Source organism: Echeneis naucrates, chromosome 22, assembly GCF_900963305.1.
Source record: "Echeneis naucrates chromosome 22, fEcheNa1.1, whole genome shotgun sequence".
NCBI classification, from domain to species: domain Eukaryota; kingdom Metazoa; phylum Chordata; class Actinopteri; order Carangiformes; family Echeneidae; genus Echeneis; species Echeneis naucrates.
Window position 1 is genome coordinate 19081326 of NC_042532.1, and position 18221 is coordinate 19099546.

The 18221-nt window shown below is 43.4% G+C and overlaps 1 protein-coding gene across 1 annotated transcript in view; it reads left to right on the forward strand.

Annotated features, from left to right (window-relative positions):
* rab11fip5a (RAB11 family interacting protein 5a (class I)) overlaps positions 1-18221 on the forward strand; it is a 33342-nt gene that overhangs the window by 11261 nt on the left and 3860 nt on the right. Inside the window, 3 exon segments of the mRNA XM_029493791.1 lie at positions 9438-9949; positions 12139-12505; positions 12507-12719. Coding sequence (XP_029349651.1) covers positions 9438-9949; positions 12139-12505; positions 12507-12719 — 1092 coding nt within the window.

Here is an 18221-nt window from a genome sequence, read left to right on the forward strand (position 1 = left end):
TGCTCCTCCGTCTCTTTATGGCGCTCAAATGGACCGGTGAACTTGAGAAGGTGAAAGTAAACGGGTCTGCATTGGGCACTCGAAGGTTAGAGTCGACCTGAGATGATGGTGATGTGTCAGCAGCTTGGTGTCTTGCTACATTCGTCATCTCCACGTGGTATTTAATGATTCTGGGCCGTTCAATAGAAACACTTCCCACACTCACAGTTCACACGTGTTAAACCTAAAGATTTAATCCACTTTACGATTGAAAGAGAATATCCAACAGAGCAAAAGCCACATTTTAGCCGCCTCAGATTAAGTAGATGTTTTTGTTTCATAACCAAAATGGATGTTTGCTCCTATAATGACAAAATGCTCTCAAATATAAAGCTAAGACTTCAGTAGTACATTTGTCAGTGTTGTTGTCTTCACCTCCAGTCACAATCAGCTTTCCTCTTAAAAATTTCATTTATTTTGTGTGTAATATTGAAATTGGCACAACTGTTCCTGTTTAAAGTTCACGTTTACTCAGTTATTGTTTTCCTCTGGCTACACTTTTAGTGCCAAAACCAAACCCATATACTCACAGTGCTTTTTAAAACAAGCTGATGTAACAGGACAAATGATGTGATGACTCAGCATTAAAGGCTTTAAAGTCAGCAATAACAGCAAGTTATTGATACAGATTATGAAGGCAGATAACTAAGCATCTGCCCACGGGATTAGCCTGAAAATAAAGGAAGATTGTCAACTCAAATCAGATGGTTCAATCCCTAAAAAGCATCTTGAAAAAGGCCACAAGCTGCCTAAAAACCATGAAAATAAATATAACTAATCAAAATGAAATAACATACATAACCAAAATGACATTCCCATTGACTGTCCCTTAATGTGACTGACAGAAGAAGGTGGTCAAATCTCATAAAAAATAAATAAATAAAACAATAACAGAAATAAAGAAATGCAATCACTAAAGCTGCTCAGCTGAGACGAAGCCTCTGAAACACAAAGTCACTTTACATACAGATGACCACGCGATCTTTGATTAAAAATACAATGAGGTACATTTATTATTGCAGAAATGGAGCCAAAGCTCTGCCAAGACGATTTCAGTTCAGTGTCTAATATTTATAAAGACTTTTAGGCTTCGCTGTGATCGACAGCTCGGGGTCGTGTTTTTCAGCAACGGCAGACATGACAGGTCGAAATGGCCTTTTTCTTCTGAGCCTCAGACTTCTTTTATCCTCAGCGTACTTCTGAATCAGCATGTTCCCGTCGGAGTCAGTGCCAAAGAAAGATGAGGTTTAAATTTGGATTTGGTTTAACAGCAGAAGACGAATAAAACAGTCAAGTCGACTGCTTGGGTTGGAAAAAAGACGACGGAAGCTTAAATAGAATGTCCAGCTGAAACACAAGAATATTTTATTTTCCTACGACAACGGTCTTGAGTAATCTGTTATTAATTTTGTCTTGTTTAAACTGCGATTACTTTCATGTTCCTCGTCGTTGGGCATCCAATTTAAGAAACTCAAACATTTTTAATTAGTAAACAAACAATTATTTGTCAAAAAAGTTGAAAGTTAATGTTCATCATAAAGACTTCACCTGGTCTTGAACCTTTTGACTTTTATCAGTCTTCCCAAAAACCACAAGTGTAAAGATAATTCCCAAAATGATATATTTAGGTGGCATTTATCTGTTTAAAAAACCATGTTCAGCAGTTTTGACCTGGTTGGAATTGGAAAAGTTTAGAAAAAAGACCTCAGCTATCTTCATTCTGGCTAAATTCATCTGTTTCCTCGTTCTGAAAGCATTTTACTTGGCAGGTGGAAACATCTATTCTGAAAACATAATTCCAACAGCCAAACAAAATTATCAGAATGAAATAACACGTAACGCAGCGATGAACTAGCTTCTTTAGCTTAGCTTTGGATGATATTCATATGACTTGAATATATTAGCTTAAGCCGGATGCATATGGAGCCATTAAATGTATATTTAGGACCATAAATTCTTCTTTTTAACTTTAAGTCACAAGAAACAATAAAAGAATTTAAGCTGATGATGCCTTTTCTGACTAAATCACGGCGCTAACATTAGCTTATCTCTCCAGCTAATTGTACAAGTAGACAACAGTTCAGTTGGTGAAATGGATGTACGCTGGCTGGAAATGTATTCTGCAAAGATTGGAGGGAATAAATGAATTTGTTCAAGCTTTCAAACACAAAGTTGACACTTAATATTGGCCTTTCTAAGTGTTTGCCATTTATTTAACTTGCAAAACAGCATCTCTTGCGTAAAACAGTAAGTCTTTCCTTCCTCTTAGTGTTGCAGCAATATTTATGATCGACAGAAAATGAAAAAAACAAACTTAGATGGTAATATGGGCGATCATTTTCATTCCATTTCATTTTCATGTTTAGACAAAAATGGCAGATGTGGGCCGCTCGATTTTTATCTGGTCTGAGGATTTGCTGCCTTTCTGGAGTTTCCCCTGTAAATATAACATATCCAGAGTTTGCAATGTTTATTGAACCAAAACCATTTTGAAGTTGTTGTAGCTGTGAAATTTGTGAAGTACATAAAAAATATATATCAGCAAAGTTACACAACTAGACCACAGTTCGAACTCACTAACTAACCTGGTAACGACAACATAAATATTTTAAACATGCCCCAACAAGTCTGATCTCAGTCAGCAATTTGTGCGTTAGATGCAGTCAGAGCAGCTGCCCTCATGGCTGGCATGAGAGGACGCACATGTCGAACTATCAGAGTAGAGCCGATTTTGAGAAAGGTGGGTGTTGGGTGAATTCCCCTGAAGGGTCTCTCAGGAGGAAGCTGCAGACGCACTGTACCAAGCAACCCACATTAATTAAGAGCACATACATTTTGCCTTGTCATATGGTTTCCCTCACAATGGAGGTTTTTTCCTAAAACATTTTAAATGAATCAGTTTTGTTTCGTTTTCCACAGATCACCGATCCTTTACATGTTTGATAGGTGTTTCAGGTTTGATGACCGATTTAGATGTCAGATCTTACAACCGCACCTTCCTCAGTCATGTTGTCTGTCTGGATAAGCCGTCCTCTGTTGCTTTGCCCGGCCTGAGTGATACTGAGGCAGGCCTGAGAGCTGAACCTCCATCTGCTGAGTGAAGCAGAAGGGGTGTGTGTGTGTGTGTGTGTGTGTGTGTGTGTGTGTGTGTGTGTGTGTGTGTGTGTGTGTGTGTGTGTGTGTGTGTGTGTGTGTGTGTGTGTGTGTGTGTGTGTGTGTGTGTGTGTGTGTGTGTGTGTGTGTGTGTGTGTGTGTGTGTGTGTGTGTGTGTGTGTGTGTGTGTGAGATGTACATCCAGAAAAATCCTCTGCTAGGAGCTGACAGACTTTGAGTAGCTGCAGCCACGAGAGAATATATTGTACTGGACGTTTTAGGTTATGTAACATTGTGATCTGTCAAGTCATCCTCCATAAAACAATTTTAAAACCATTAACTGATTTTGAGATTTATCAGCTTAACTTGAGTGGACATCACATCTGTAGCTGGATATTCAGCAGCCAGCATTTTACGGCTTTGTTACTGACTTCCTGAATTCCTGAGTCATTCAGAGGTTTTGTTGTTGTGTCCGATATCTGAAGTACACACCAGACAGGTTGTGTATAGGTAAATGAAATGGGACTGTTGCAACTGAAGTCCCAGACGTGTTCAAATCAGGCACATTGATTTAATTAGTAAGAAGTTCTTACTTTTAATAATCAAATTAACAATAATATCAAAACACTAATAATCATGTTAAACCTGCACACAGACAGGATAATTAATCTTGATATGCTAATAATTAGGACATTTATTTGATAAAATAATGCAGTTTGGTAAAAGTTAATTTATCAGATATCGGATTCATTTCGTCATCTTTTGCTTTGCATGTCGTTTCTATCTCACATCCTCATTTCTTTCTTTCTCAACCTTTTTTAGGCTGCAGTGAAAATCATTTTCTTCAGTTTCTTGACTGTGTTAGTTCTTATTTAAGCGATGTAACTCTGGATAAACCTGCAGTGCATTTCCAGCCTGTCACGGCCAAAATTTTTGCTGCTCTGCTGACAGAAGCATTTGGACACAGCGCTCACAGAAATCTGCAGAAGTCGGCCTTGGATTTTTACAATAAAGGCAACATCCTAAAGCACGAATGAGAAAACTTGTTTAACCTTTATTATTTGTTGCAGCTTTGTCCTCAGGATGCTTTTGTACCAGCAGCATTTGCTTCATTTTGTTTGTGGTGATCTACTTTTGCTCACTGACTCATTTTACTGTTGCTTAGTATTTGAGGTAAACAACACGAGCTAATGAATCTGAAGAGTCAGCGCGGCCTCAGAGGCTTTTCAGCAACATATCATTAATCACATCAGTCAGGTATTTTTATGGCTCGATGCCTTTGTCTTGTGGCCACAGCTGATGTTTTATTTGGTCATTAAAATATTTTTGCGATGATAGCGACTGAATGATTATCCTGTGATTACACAATGAGGCCAGAATTTCTCGTCATCCATTCATCGTGTTTGATCTCAGGAAAATTAGCTTGTTTAACGGAGCGCGGGGAGCGGGTTTGTTGCTGCAGGAATAATATTTCCAGTAAAGATTCAGCAAACTTTAATGAACTTGGCGGCAGACTTGATGATTGCCTTTGTTTAAAGCTACATGCTAACTGGTGGAAATGGAAACAAGTCCTAAAGCTTTTTCTTCTTAGTTGCCATCCCTGGAGGGCGATGAAGGTTGTATTTGGAATAACGTTGTGTCTTCTATTCCTTAATAAGCCATTTCCTATCGCCGAGGACAGTGAGGTTAGAGATCATTGCATCCAGATGTGGAATGCGGTCTGGGGCTTGCCGTCTGTCTGCTAGTTTTGCTGACGAGTCAGGGATCCAGACGACGGTGCCACCGTTACCCAGAGTGCTCCTGGAGGAGTTGTCGACCTAATTCACAGAAAGAAATGTAACAAGATGTGTCCACATCGTAGCTCAACTGAAGCAGCACCATTTACCTGCATCTTGTCTGAGCGTTGGGGATCTGATGTCTGCTGAATCCGCTTCTTCACCGACCTGCTCAGCTTACTAACCGTCACGTTTATGTTTATCAAAGTTCGGATGTTTGTGAGGTCATCTGTCATTGGCTTCCAAGCTTCTGATTTGCTGCCTTCATCTCTGATTTCCTCAGCAGTTAAAAATAGATTATGTGTTGTACCCAAGTTTATTTTGTAGGCAATATCAGGAATGGGCTTTGTAAAACTAGAGAGCTACATCCATGGAAGAGCAATCATCAGAAGTGTTGGATGCAGCTGTTTGGGATTAAAGTCTTAAGTCTAAGGAATTCTCTGAATTTTAAATAAAAAATGTGAAGTCATCAAATCCAAACAACCACAACTGCAGCTTTAGTGCCAAGTCTGTCACTTGGCACAACAGTTAGAAGTCACCTTCAACCCAAAGTCCCGAGCATGGACACAAAACTGATAGGAATGAATGACCTAAAACAACCAGGGCAGTCAGTCAGATCGTCAGCTGACTGACATTCTGTTTGTGATGTCGCCCTCATCTTAATTCATATTTTGAGCTTCAGTAGGACGTCTGGCTCAGCGATCTTCATGTAATCAATATATTTGTTGAATAAAGTAATGAATTCCTCAGCTGACACAGATCCTGCACGCTTGGTTTGACTGATACCACAGAGACCAGGTACACGCTGGATAAAACGGGCTCATAGCCTACTTGTCTGGTAATTTCAGGCCTGCCTTGCCCGGCTGGTTTCTAGGGATCTACTTGTTCAGCAGAAGACGTATGTTACCACGGCAGAGACCGGCAGCTGGAGGAGAAAACTTTCCTATCTCCTCCTCCACGGATCAGGGAGCAGATGAGGAGATGGTGTCACGCTGGGACCGGGTGGAGTGTTGTGATTTCCTGTTTTTGCAAGATGGGGAAGCAGATATGCTGCTATGCTCTGCTGCTCTGGAATGGGATTTTTTTTTTATGAAAAATAAAAAACAGTGCAGACTTCCACGAAGATTTCCCAAATTTGGTTGGAATTTTTGGGTTATGAAGGTTGTCGTGCTTCAGAAATTGTTGTGAATTTTTCCGTGGTTGTTTTTAAACCCAAAGTACTTCACAACAGAGGCATTGTTGAGGTGCATGAGCGCCAATGTGGGATGATGCTTTTGAGAAACTGGGTCCTCTTCTGTTACAGCCTGAGTATGTGGGCTTGTACTCGATGTAGGCAGCTGATTTCTTTGTGTGTGTGTGTGTGTGTGTTTTGCATTTTCTTTATTTAGTCCTCATATTTGTCATATTCACATTCATTGTTGTCAGGCTGTTGTGTTCATGCGTTCCATTACGCACAAGCCCAGGTGTTTATGTATAAATAGGCACTTGTGTTTAAATTTGCACTGTCTTCAAAAACACAAGACCCTTTATGCACCACGTCGGCTGCTCTGGAAACGTTTTCAGTCGACATGAGCAGCATCACTCAGTAGATACTAAAATTTAAGATATAATGCACGAATCTGAGCTCGCCGGCGGTTGACGTCTGCTGGGGAAAACCCTCACATAGCTCCTGTGTTTGGAATGTGAGCCCCACCTCGGCTGCAGGGTGTTGGCTGCTGTGTCAGGATGAGGACGGGTAGTATTGTTGGAGCATCATTGTGAAACCTGAGTCCACGCCTAACAGGCACACGAGGAGGGAGCACGGTGTACAGTTCAAATCACAGGAGCAAGAAGAAGAGATAAAAAAGAAATCAAATCTTGGCTGCCTCCAAGTAAAAAATGTGCTGATAATCTGGTAACAGGATTTGATTTGATGAAATGTAAACATTTAAACTGGATTATCTGGATTAGTGCCACATTTTGTAGTTGCCTGACATGGCAGTCACTCCTCTCCCTCCTTTTTATTTCCGGTTTGATTGAATGGTGTCTGAATTTCTCAATGAAAACAGTTTACATTTCCCCTGATGCATATTTGTATAAGATTTGTTTTTTGTCTCTGTGCAGCTATTAAAAGCATCAGCTCTCTCCGCTGAGCTCCACCTGCCTGTGGTTTTTTTTCATTCTGGGAGTTTTACTGAGAGGAATTTGTTTGCTGAATGTTCTGGCCGACATTCCTCCCGGCTGTTTCGGTGTTTTCAGGGCCAAACTTGAGGTCAGTGGCAGGATGATGATGATGATCATCATTACGTAACAGCCTGTGCTTTGTATTATATGACTAGTGTTTTTGCTTCTCTGCAGCCTACAATTACACAACTATTTTTGCTCCAGAGGAGAGTTTTCTTGTCTCTCTTCCTGTGCATTCAAAGAGCTGGCTGTTCGACCTTCAATGCATCTGTTTTTCTTTTTGTTCAGTCTCAAGAAAAATGACACAGTTGGAGATAAAAATGGACTAAAGTCTAATGTCATAATCTGTCAAAACAACATTTTTCCTTGTTGGATTTAACTCAGTATGAAATGAGTACAAATGAAGTGTAGACTCTCACTGTTCCTGTGTTCACAAAATAATTCAGTGAAAATTTCCAAATTGCAGGAGTTGTAATTTCTTTCGATAAAGTGAAAACATGTGCAACATTGTCGTTCATTGTTGGCACCATAAGTGTTGTCGTCCTCCATCTTACCCTCAAAATCATGTTCTCCATGTTTTATTTTCTGTCATTATTTTTAATGTTTTTGTGAAAATTAACCAAAAAACAACAATTTCACGTTTGTAATCTTAAAATGCAACATCTGCCAAGATTATTGCAGCATGCTTTTTTTTTATGTATTTATTTATTTATTTATTTATTTTGCATATCAAGCAGCCCTCATGAAGAGTCAGTAGTTGTGAGCAGGCAGGAAAGTTTTTCAAAGCTTTGTAAGGTTTTTAGTTTTTGACAAACTTGTGATATTTCAGTATGAAATGGATCAAAACAAAGCTTTGGCTGAAACAATGGCAGCTTCTGAGTTCAGTGATGCAGCCGATATTCAGCGTTTGGGCTGCTAATTTTCTGCCTCAGTCTTACTGAGCACACAGAAGAGAAAGGTGGGGGGGTGAAAAGTTCTCTGAGATGGTGCAGTTCATGTGAAGTTCCTTTCCACATCAGTGGGTTGATCTCGGTTTTCTTTCATGTAGGAGCTTTCACGTCCCGTCTTTTCCCTTCAAAACCTCCATTCTTGTAACTTTCTGCAGCGGCACATTTGATGTTGCACGACGTGACATTTAGATTGTCTCATTGACGCAGTTGACGATTTTATCATTCATGATGCAGCATTCAAGGTAGTTTCCCTCCAACACCTCTGACATCCTGTTTTATCTTTATGAAATTGTTGCTGCTGTTTCCTAATTTCAGAATTTCACCTCCACACACATCTCACTAGCAAAAAGCATAAAAAAAAACATCATTCAGACATCGTTTTTGTGGTCTGCCTGCATTTCTGCAGTTTTTTTTATTTAGATGTGTGTTCTATCTTATCTTCTGTATGTATTTAAAATCATCTTTAAATAAATATTTCACGGAATCAGCTCTGCATCCACCAATCAAAACAGTTTGAAAATTGGATGTCCTTTGGAACTATGTTAAACTTTACAATCTCTATTGTGAAATTTCTGCCTTCCGATGCGTACATTATAGATGAATAAAGAGACTCTGTGGTTGAGGTGTGAGCTGGAAATAGCCCTGCAGCACAGGAAGTGAGAGAAAAGTAAATAAAAGCAGATCTTGGTTGGTTTCTGGTTTTCAGTCGATCCTCCCTGTGCAGAGAACTTCCCGTTGGCAGCATCAAGTGTCAGAAACACATGTTAACTGGGTTTTTTTTTCTCACTTGTACCATGTGGTTTCTTTTTTTTTTTTTTTTTTTACCAGTCACAACAGCCCAGATGAGACTTTCCCATGAGTCAGGGTGAGGTGATCCGCCCACCGCTAAACAACGTTTCTAAGAACTGCTCCTCTCTGCCCGTCCAGTAAAGGACGTTACAGTTGGTGTGCGACCTGTCACATTAATGTAGGGCACTCAGAGTATTGTTTTACTTCGCTGTTCCTGCTCACCCGGACTGATGCCTGGAACAAAAGGCCTGCTCGAGGCATTGTGGGATATCGGACCACACGCAGCTTTGTGATGTTAGTGGGGCAGACACACAAAGAGATGTGCTCTGTTCATTAAGACAATACAGTCATTCAATTTACTTCATCAGCCCCCTCAATGTTAAATCAATGGACAGCTCAAATGAAGGAGATGATTTGTCACCAATTATTAAGTCTGACAATCACTTTTTCTGTATCTGTGAAAATGAAGAATTATATTAATTATGTTGCTGTTGCACTGAAGAGTTTAATGCGTCAGGCCGTGCCGTCCTCATGCTGGCAGCTCAGTGTTTCCACCGTTTACTGTGATTAACATCCTAACTGTGACTTCATTATCCGATTGGCTGCATTCTTTGTTTCTCCCATGCAGGTGGTACAGACTCAACTCCAAAACAGGCAAGAAGGAGAAGGAGCGAGGAGACATTCAAGTCACCGTCCAGTTCACCAGGAACAACCTCACGGCCAGCATGTACGACCTCGTCATGAAGGACAAGGGCGCCTCCACCTTCAGCAAGCTGAAAGAGCGCATGAGGGGGAAGAGGAGAGCCAGCGATGAGGACTCCTCGTCGGCCGTCCTGCCAGGCGGATACGGGTCCTTGTACCGGATGCGCCACCGGCTGCCCAGCGACGGAGGCGGGGAGGAGGATTACGAGGATGACGAAGGGGGTGAGGCCCGGAGGAGCAAGATGAGAAACTTTTTCCTCCGGGGGAAGCTGAGGAAGTCATCAGACACTCGCTCCAGCACGTCGCTGGGCTCCGAGAGCAGCGAGTCATCGTCTCGGGGCGGGAGCCTCAGTCCCACAGCCGGCATCAGCGTGGTGGTGTCCGACCTCTCCAACTCACCCAGTAACAGCAGCAACCTGACAGCAGACAACAGCCCAGGTGAGAGCCCCCCCCAGGACAGAGCTGCTGAGATAAATGAATTGAATGAGCACATTACAGCAGCATCAGACACATGAGAGAGAACAGAGGCACACAAGAATAAGATATAATAGATAAATATTTTCTGCTCAATTCTTCCAGCAGATTTTAGTTTCACAGACTTTGTTTCTTTAAAGAGGAGCTGATTCAGTTAAAGTTAATTGTCAACATTAATCAGAGCTCAACTGAAGGTTTAAACCAATGACCATCTCAACTGGCTGATTGTTTCATTGATTAATGAATTAACAGTCCATAAAATTTAATAATTAAAAACGAGCTCCCATGAAACACAATGTCCAAGAGACCAAATTGGTATAATTTGAATTCCTTGTTTTATTCAAACTCACTGAAATATAGATGGGTAATAAATTAAAAGAAAACAGCCAATGTGAAGTGTCTTTGTTGGCATAAAGCGTTCTTCCAGAAGATATTCCCTCATTTTATGTGTTAATGTTGATGGAGCTCAGTGAACGAGCCCTCACATGTTGGGATAGAAATACTCATCGCTCAGAATAACTTTGATTGTGTCTTTATTTAAACGTGGAAAAACACTGAGAGCAAACACTCTTTCACATCGGCCAGACAGAAAACAGTAACGTACAGGCTAAAACAAGATTGTTTGTTTCAATCACCTGAAACAAACCTATTAATGTCGTTAATAAATATTGAAACAGCAACATCAATTAAAGGGCCGGCACAGACAGAAGCAAAAAGGTTAGAGATTTAAAATGAGTTCTCTGTCGTGAGTTTCAGGATGATGGTGCAAAGAGGCCAAAAGTGACCTGAACTGGATGGATAGTGAATAAAATATCAGTAAGATCCTGAAACAGAGATGGAGCTTCTTTGTGTTGAATCTCTGGGAGCTTCAGTAGAGAGTCAGAGTTGATAGACACAGAGCGCTGACTCTGTACCCCAAAAAGTCTGCTGTTAACAGGAATAGCTGGTGGAAAATGGCTAACTAGCTTGGAAGTAACAAATGTAGGCAGCTTTTTAATATCCGACTTGTAAATGAAAATAGAGTTTATGGAAACTGTGGCTCTGAGACTGAGATTCACCCGACCTGTGTCAACACATCGATTTTAGATTATTAGCATCAGCAGGAGTGAACCTGAGAGCAGGAGCACCTTTGGAGGATTTAGGCCCGTCTGATTAATTTTACCTCTAAAAAGGAAGCTGCTTTTGCTCAGAAAATGGGTGGGCTTACCAGAAACTGAAACTTCTTTGCATGTTTGTAATACAGAAGTATCACACAGGAAGCGTCTTCAAATACTCAAATACTCATATATTTCAAACCCACAAAAACTTTGTGGGTTTGAAATATATTTGATTGTGGATGAATCTGAATACATATTGGAATGTTTTTTATTAAATTCTATTTAAATTCTGCCACAGAAAGAGCTGATTGACAACCTGATTTTTTTTTTTTTTTTTTTTTTAAACGTGACATCAATTACATTTTCACCATTTGGTGCTCAGCGGATTTTCCAGTGGTTTGCGTGTGCCTTGTAATCGTAGTATCCTGGGTTTGATTCTCGCCAAGGGGCTGATGCTGAGAGTCATTCCCATCCCTCTCCCTGTTGAACATATTACTGTAGACGATCCTGCCTGTGCCGTGTCCATATCAACCATCTGTCAGACCACACTGACTCTGTCAGCTAACAGACTGAAATTCCTTTTCATTTAAATACAAACTCATTAAATGTTTGCTTCTCCAGTCATGAATCGCGTTGACAACTGGTCTGCACAGAATAAATACATTTTAAGTGAAAGTCCCACACGAGGAGCTGCTGTATTTTGACAGTGGTGTTGATTTGATGGAGGAGCGAGCTCCTCTGGGCGCCGTCGGAGGTGTTAAATCACCCGATTGGACGGCAGGTTGGGAGGGATGCTGTACTATGAAGCACAGAGCAACAGTTCCCATTAAAGCAGAGCAGATTCAGAAATCACACAGAGGTAAATGAATCCATTTCCAATCATTCTTGCACCAGTCAAAGCCATTGTGAGGTTTTATCACACGATTAAAGCTGCCAGCTAATTTAATTTGGTGAAGTCATTGATTACCTGCATTGTGTCTCACTCTATCTGTCTGTTCTCCTCTCTTTTTATTTCCTCCCCCCTTTTTTTTTTTTTTTTTTTTTTTTCTTTTGCAGAGCACACAGCAAACACGTCGCCCAAGTCGTCCTCTCTCCACAGATGTGAGTTTGGCGAGGAGGCCGGTGAGATCACCATTGCAGTGCCTCAGCCCACTGTGTGCGTTAACGGAAGCCATGCTTATAACGTCCAGCCCCTGGACCCAGGCTCAGGGAAACCTGCAGATTCTTTCGGCCTGGGGGTGTTGCAGAAGCCTTTGCCCCTGTCCGTGTCCCTTCAGAACCTCAGCCCACGGGCCTCCATGGACCTCCCCAGAAGTCCCGTGGGAGACGGACGCCGCTGGTCTTTTGACAAACCAGACAAGGAGGAGAAAGCGGCCATAGCGGCGGCTTTGGAGCAAAGCGGCCCCATGCAGGGTGATGAGGAGGCGGGGGGGGCGCTTGGGACAGGCTGTTCTGCCCAAAGCTGCCTCCACGGCGGACTTGGACAACGTGAAGAAGCAGAGGAGGAACTTGTTCTCCCATGGGAGGAGTGACTCTGCTGGGAAAGGGCAGAGTCAGTCCAAGGAACGCTCTGGGGAGGCCACACAGGAGAAACACAAGGGATGGTTAGGATCCAAGGACTCGCACAGCAAACCCAGGTGAGATTCAAACTGTGATCAGAGTTCACGAGCTGCATCGTCAAACAGGTGCTGAATTATCACGTCCGTACTTAAATGAAGAAGGTCCAGATCAATGATCTCAACTGTGAACTATTCCTTTAAATGCTGATATTTTATCAGATATATAACACCCCACGGGTTCGGTGTTAAAATTTACAGAAGCTTGCATTTTAAATTTCCCCAGTTAGGGTTCATTTTTAAAATGTGTAATCAGACAGGAGGTGTTGTGTCGAACAGTTATGGGAGCAGTTGTTTCCCTTTCACTTCCTGTGTGCCAGCATGGCTGCTGGACGCTGCTTCCAACTCAGCGCACCTCCCTCCTCAACTCCTGGGCTCATTCTCTGGTTACAGCAGGTATCTGCAATGCAGATGGAGGAGGGGAGCTCTCCGAGGCTGAAGCATTGTGCATGCTTTAACGCGGCTCACGAATATTGACAGTTCCAGTGGAAAGATGGTGATGTGAGCCGGAACAATCCTTGTTCCTTTACAGCATGTAGACACGTGTATGCTTGTGCGTGTGTGTGCAGGGCTGGGGTTTGTCTTTGTGTCTGTGTGGGCAGGGAAGAACGCCCTGTCGCCTTTTATTCCACTTCTGACACAAGCACATTCTTAAGTGGCTAATTTACTTGGGAGTTGTCACTTGCTGTGCTGTCCTTTCTCCTGCTCCCTGTTGTGTGTTGCTCCTGCACTGAAATGGAGTCTTATATAATTTTTTTTTTACATAACCAAGACAAAAAGATCAAGCACAGCATCGTAATAAATTCTTAGAACAAGCATAAACAGAATATTGGGCAGATAAGCACCTGCTGATTGAGGCGAGGTCAGCTGTTCTGGACAATAGTACGCTCGATACCTTCCTGCCAGCTCTGTAACTGTATGTTTTCATAGCCTGTGTACACCCACATGCTTTTAGATCCTCGGGGGGGGGGGGCAAGTTGGCAGCAGCAGTACAAAGTAATCACTACAGCCAGCTGCATCAACGTTTCTCTGAAAATATTGCATCCTGGGCCAATGCAAACACAGGTGAGGCACAGAAAGGGATGTTTTGGATGCACAGTGCTTTGAATTAATACCATTTTTATGTCCCCACATAGTTGATAGTAGATAAAGTTAAAGCCACTGTGTGTAGAATATTACTTTTTGCCTTCACTCAGACAGTAGAATACAAGTAGTCTGTAGAATTAATCTAAAGTCCAGTTTGATGTCGGTATAATGCAGTTTGGCACATTTATGTCTGCCAGTGTCTTTTTAGAGGTTTCCACTGGAGGGTGCTAAAAGCTAAACTCTTCTAATTCTATATAATTTTAAAACTTTAAATGATTCTTATAAGACCAATTGGTTAAATGGCACCTGTGATGTAAGCGGGGTTGACCAGAAGAGGCAAATCCACTGAAAACAGTCTGTTTTAGCTTTAAAATAATTAGTTATTTGTAACAAAAAATCTACAGAATGAATTTAGTGACTAAGTGGTGAACTTTGAGGAGTGCTATGCAGAGCTTAGCGCTTGATATTTCCTGCAGGAAAGAAGTTTAGAGAAGAACAGCATCACATTCACCAGTCTTTGCCACTTCTTGGTGTCAAATGGATTATATGTCAGTGTTTGTTTATAGATTGCTGTGTTGACCCACAAGTGGTGAAAAAATGAGTTTATGATGGTTTGCAGAGATTGAACCTCAACTTTAAACAACGTTACCACCCCCTGATTCAACAGGACAGGGGTCATAGCAGTAAAGAGGTCTTAAAATGTAGAAATATGTGGTTTAGGTGTGAAAAACTGATGGAGACGTGAACAATCCTCACTAATCAAGAGGACTGTGTGCCCTTCCTTTCACAGCCGGGTGGTGTCACCTAAACTAGAGCCCAGCACTGATCCCCACCTTCCACCCCTTCCTTCTAGCCAGCACCCCCCAGGTCTCCCTGTGCATCCCCCCTCTCTGGTTTCTCCTCTGCATCACACTAATCCCTTCTGCCACTCACAGACCGCTTCATCTCTCATGTCCCCCGCCAACCCTTTCTTCTGTCTTCTCCAGCACAACCCTTTCTATGACGACATGCTAACCGCTCAGCCCCTAAAAACCTCACCTCCTCCTCTGCCCTATCTCTCCAGTTCCCGGCCCCCCATAGCTCAGCTCTTCCCGCAGGCGAGTAACGCGAACCCCGGCCACAACCGCCCGACCACAGAGGAACCCATCAATGTCTCCGGTGAAAAGAGAGACCCCGCGACCAAAGTCGAGAGACGACCCCTTCCGCCTGTTCCCACGGAAGGCGGGAAACCTTTAAGCCGGAAGTCATCCAACCCTTTCGTGTCTCTGGGGGAACCAGAGTCTGAGTGGGACGAATCGTTTGAGGCTTTTGCAGCAGGCAGGCTGCAGTGTCCCGAGGACCCGACCGCAGACTGCAAAACACAGCAAAACACGCCCAGCGACGAAGGAATGGATGCTGATCACAACCTGAACCAATCTCCGAATCATCAACCGCACAGAAAAGTCTTACCTGAAGCCTGTAAAGCCCCCGGGCAGCTGACCAACACTAACACGCATCATCTAGACCTCTTTGCACATTTCCTTGAAACAATCCCAGAACACCGGGGCTTTGAGACGGACACCGTGACGTCAAACACTTCTGCTGACTTACCAAAACTCGATGCTTTCACTGACACTAATCAAACTGGCAGTACCACTAACACAAAGGATTTCACTAACCCACACCAAGCCCACTGTCGCACTACATCTACACAGCTCAGCAGCAGCTCCCCAGATCCTGTTTCGTCGGGTGTTGGTAGTTCGGTGGAGGAGGATTTCCTTTCCTGTCTTTCAACTTCTTCAGACAAGTTTTCTGCATCCTCCTCCGAAGAAGCTGAGGCTCACAACTTTGAAAGCAACATCCTGGGCTTCGGAAAATCTCCAGAAAACAGGAAGCCATCAGAGGCTGAAGATTGTTCAACTGGCGGGACCAATGATCGATCTTTTCCCGATGTTGCCCAGCAAACTGTTATCCAGCAGCAGCTTCGGGACGGCGGTGTAGATTCAAACGACTCGGAGGAGCCACAGGGAACACAATCTCCCACAAAAGGAGCAGAAATTGAAAGTGCAGACACTCAGACACTAAACGTTTCTAATATCGTGTATCCTGACCTGCTACCAAACATGTCTGAAATACAGCCAAAACCCAACAGCTCCTCACAGTCGGATGGTGAGAGTAGAGAAAAGGGCAAAAATGAATACAACAGCTCTGTAGAGGAGCTCACAGGTAGTTCTCCCTCCACATTCCCATCTTTGCACATCATAACTTCCTCCCCTGATGTGAGGCGGGATTCTTCGAACTTGTCCTTTGGTAGCTCTAGCTTAGGAGGGCAGTTCACTGGCTGGTGCTCTCCAGAGCCATTTGGTGGTTTTGGGGATTTCATCAATACCGGTTCTGGACCAGAATTTGACAAAACCCTGCTGCACACTCCGGCGTCTGAACAGAGCACCAGCAGCTTCCTCCAAAGCCTGTATGTCAGCGCCGACTCGCAAGATTATCAAACCTGTGAGTCCCGTCTGCCCTCCAAAAGCTCCGAGCTAAACCAGACGCTGTACTCTGCAAACTCGACGCTGTGCGGCGATCTGAGTGAGATTCATTCGACTCCTGACGCCACATCAGGCCTCGAGAATTCATCCAAACCAGCTAACGGAGAAATCAAGGAAGCTGACAGATCTGACGAAAGTCTCTGTGGAGGAGGCGATGACAAGGCCACGACTGTTCTGACGATGGGGGATGACTCTGGTCTGCGAGAACCCACCGCAGCACTAGACTCCTCTTCCACAAGCTGTCACCCCAGGAGGCCCAGTGAAGGAGGTGTTGAAAGCCCGGAAGTTGTCCTAGATGACGAGTCCTCTAAACGGCCTCAGGCCACGTTGTCTACGCTCCACCGCTCCCAGTCTGAGGGCGCACTGACATCACTCTTTGATGAGGTCCTGCTGCCCTCCTTTGGGAGTGATCCTGGTGCCGTACAAGAGTCTTCCTTAACCCAGCCAGGCCCTGATCTCCCCCACCTGACCTCCTTTGATCCTCCTCTAACACCTGACAGTCGTAGCTCTCCCGTAGCGCTCTCTTCCTCCCCTCCTCTTGCCGGCGCTTCGGCGAGGTTGCCACCCAGCACGGCACCAATGCCAGAGGAGACACAACAACAGCAGCAGCGGCACCAGCAGCAGGCAGCCAATCAGCAGAACAGGTGAGGTCGCACATGCTCAGTGAAAACGGTGGCGGGGAAGCACTCTGTCCAACTTCCAGAAATTTCTATTCTGTCGTTTCTTCAGTCTCCCTGTGCTGCTCTGTGCTTCCGCCTGCTTTTCATCTGTGCCACCAAACTCTCAAGAGGTTTCTCCATTTGTGGTGTGACCTTCTCCTTTTCATCACTCTGTTAAGACTCACACACACACACACACACACACACACACACACACTGGTGTTAACAGGACTCCTCTGCAGGTGTCTTGTGTGCGTTCTGGCTCTGTGGAAACTGGAGGGGAAACGGAGCCTCAGGCCAATTAGCAGTTATTATTTTTCCCTGATTCTTACCGCAAAACCCCTCCTTCCCAACACAAACACACACACACACAGACACACACACCATCCCCCGGCCCCCTAGGGCCAACCAGTGTTCTCACTCAGACTCAGGCACACTCATTTGCCAAAATCTCAACCAGGAAGCCGGCTTTTGTTCGAGGCAAACAAGGTGTTGTTGTGATAGCATTTCCTTTTCACCTCGGGGTAATAACACACTTAACACTGTTCTACATGTTTGATTGCACCGGCGCATGCAATTAAGACTTTCAGTTTTGAGCTCATTTAATTTCAATTTTCACCAGTATTTTCTTTAATGAGGAATCTTACACCTGTCTAACCCCTTCTTTTTACTCTGGGATCACCACACTGAGGGATTTTAAAAGGTCGATCTTGAGCTTCCGGGTCTGTTGTCGTCCTGGAGGTCCACGCAACGATCTGGTCTTCAAATAATACGAAAACCTTCAATACTCGTGTGATGTGAGTCCCTGCAGTCAGTAAGTGGGAGGTTTTCTAAATGTAGGTCAGTTACACAGGAAACTGTCCTTCCTGTGTTGTAATGTTGTAGTTTGAGAATGTCCTTTATCGACGAGCAGGGAGCTAAATCACCTCCAAATTAGTTTCATAAACAGCAAGAAAGAAAAAGAGAGCATTTTGAATTGTTTTGACTTTCTGCACAACAAACAGAAATAGAAGTTTGGTTGTAATTTTTCTCTCTTGTCATGGCCTCTTTATAAAGATGCTTTCCTTCTCCCATTGTGCCATTTGAAGGCGTTTTAGATTGAAGGAAGCGACAGTCCCTGACATTTCATGTGAACGAAGCAGATATTTGATGTAATTAGAAAAAGTTAGTAGCTGTAAAGTATATTTTGTTATTCTTTTAGAAGTGGCCACTTAGACTTTACAGCACACCTCCGACTTAGACACTGAAGACTC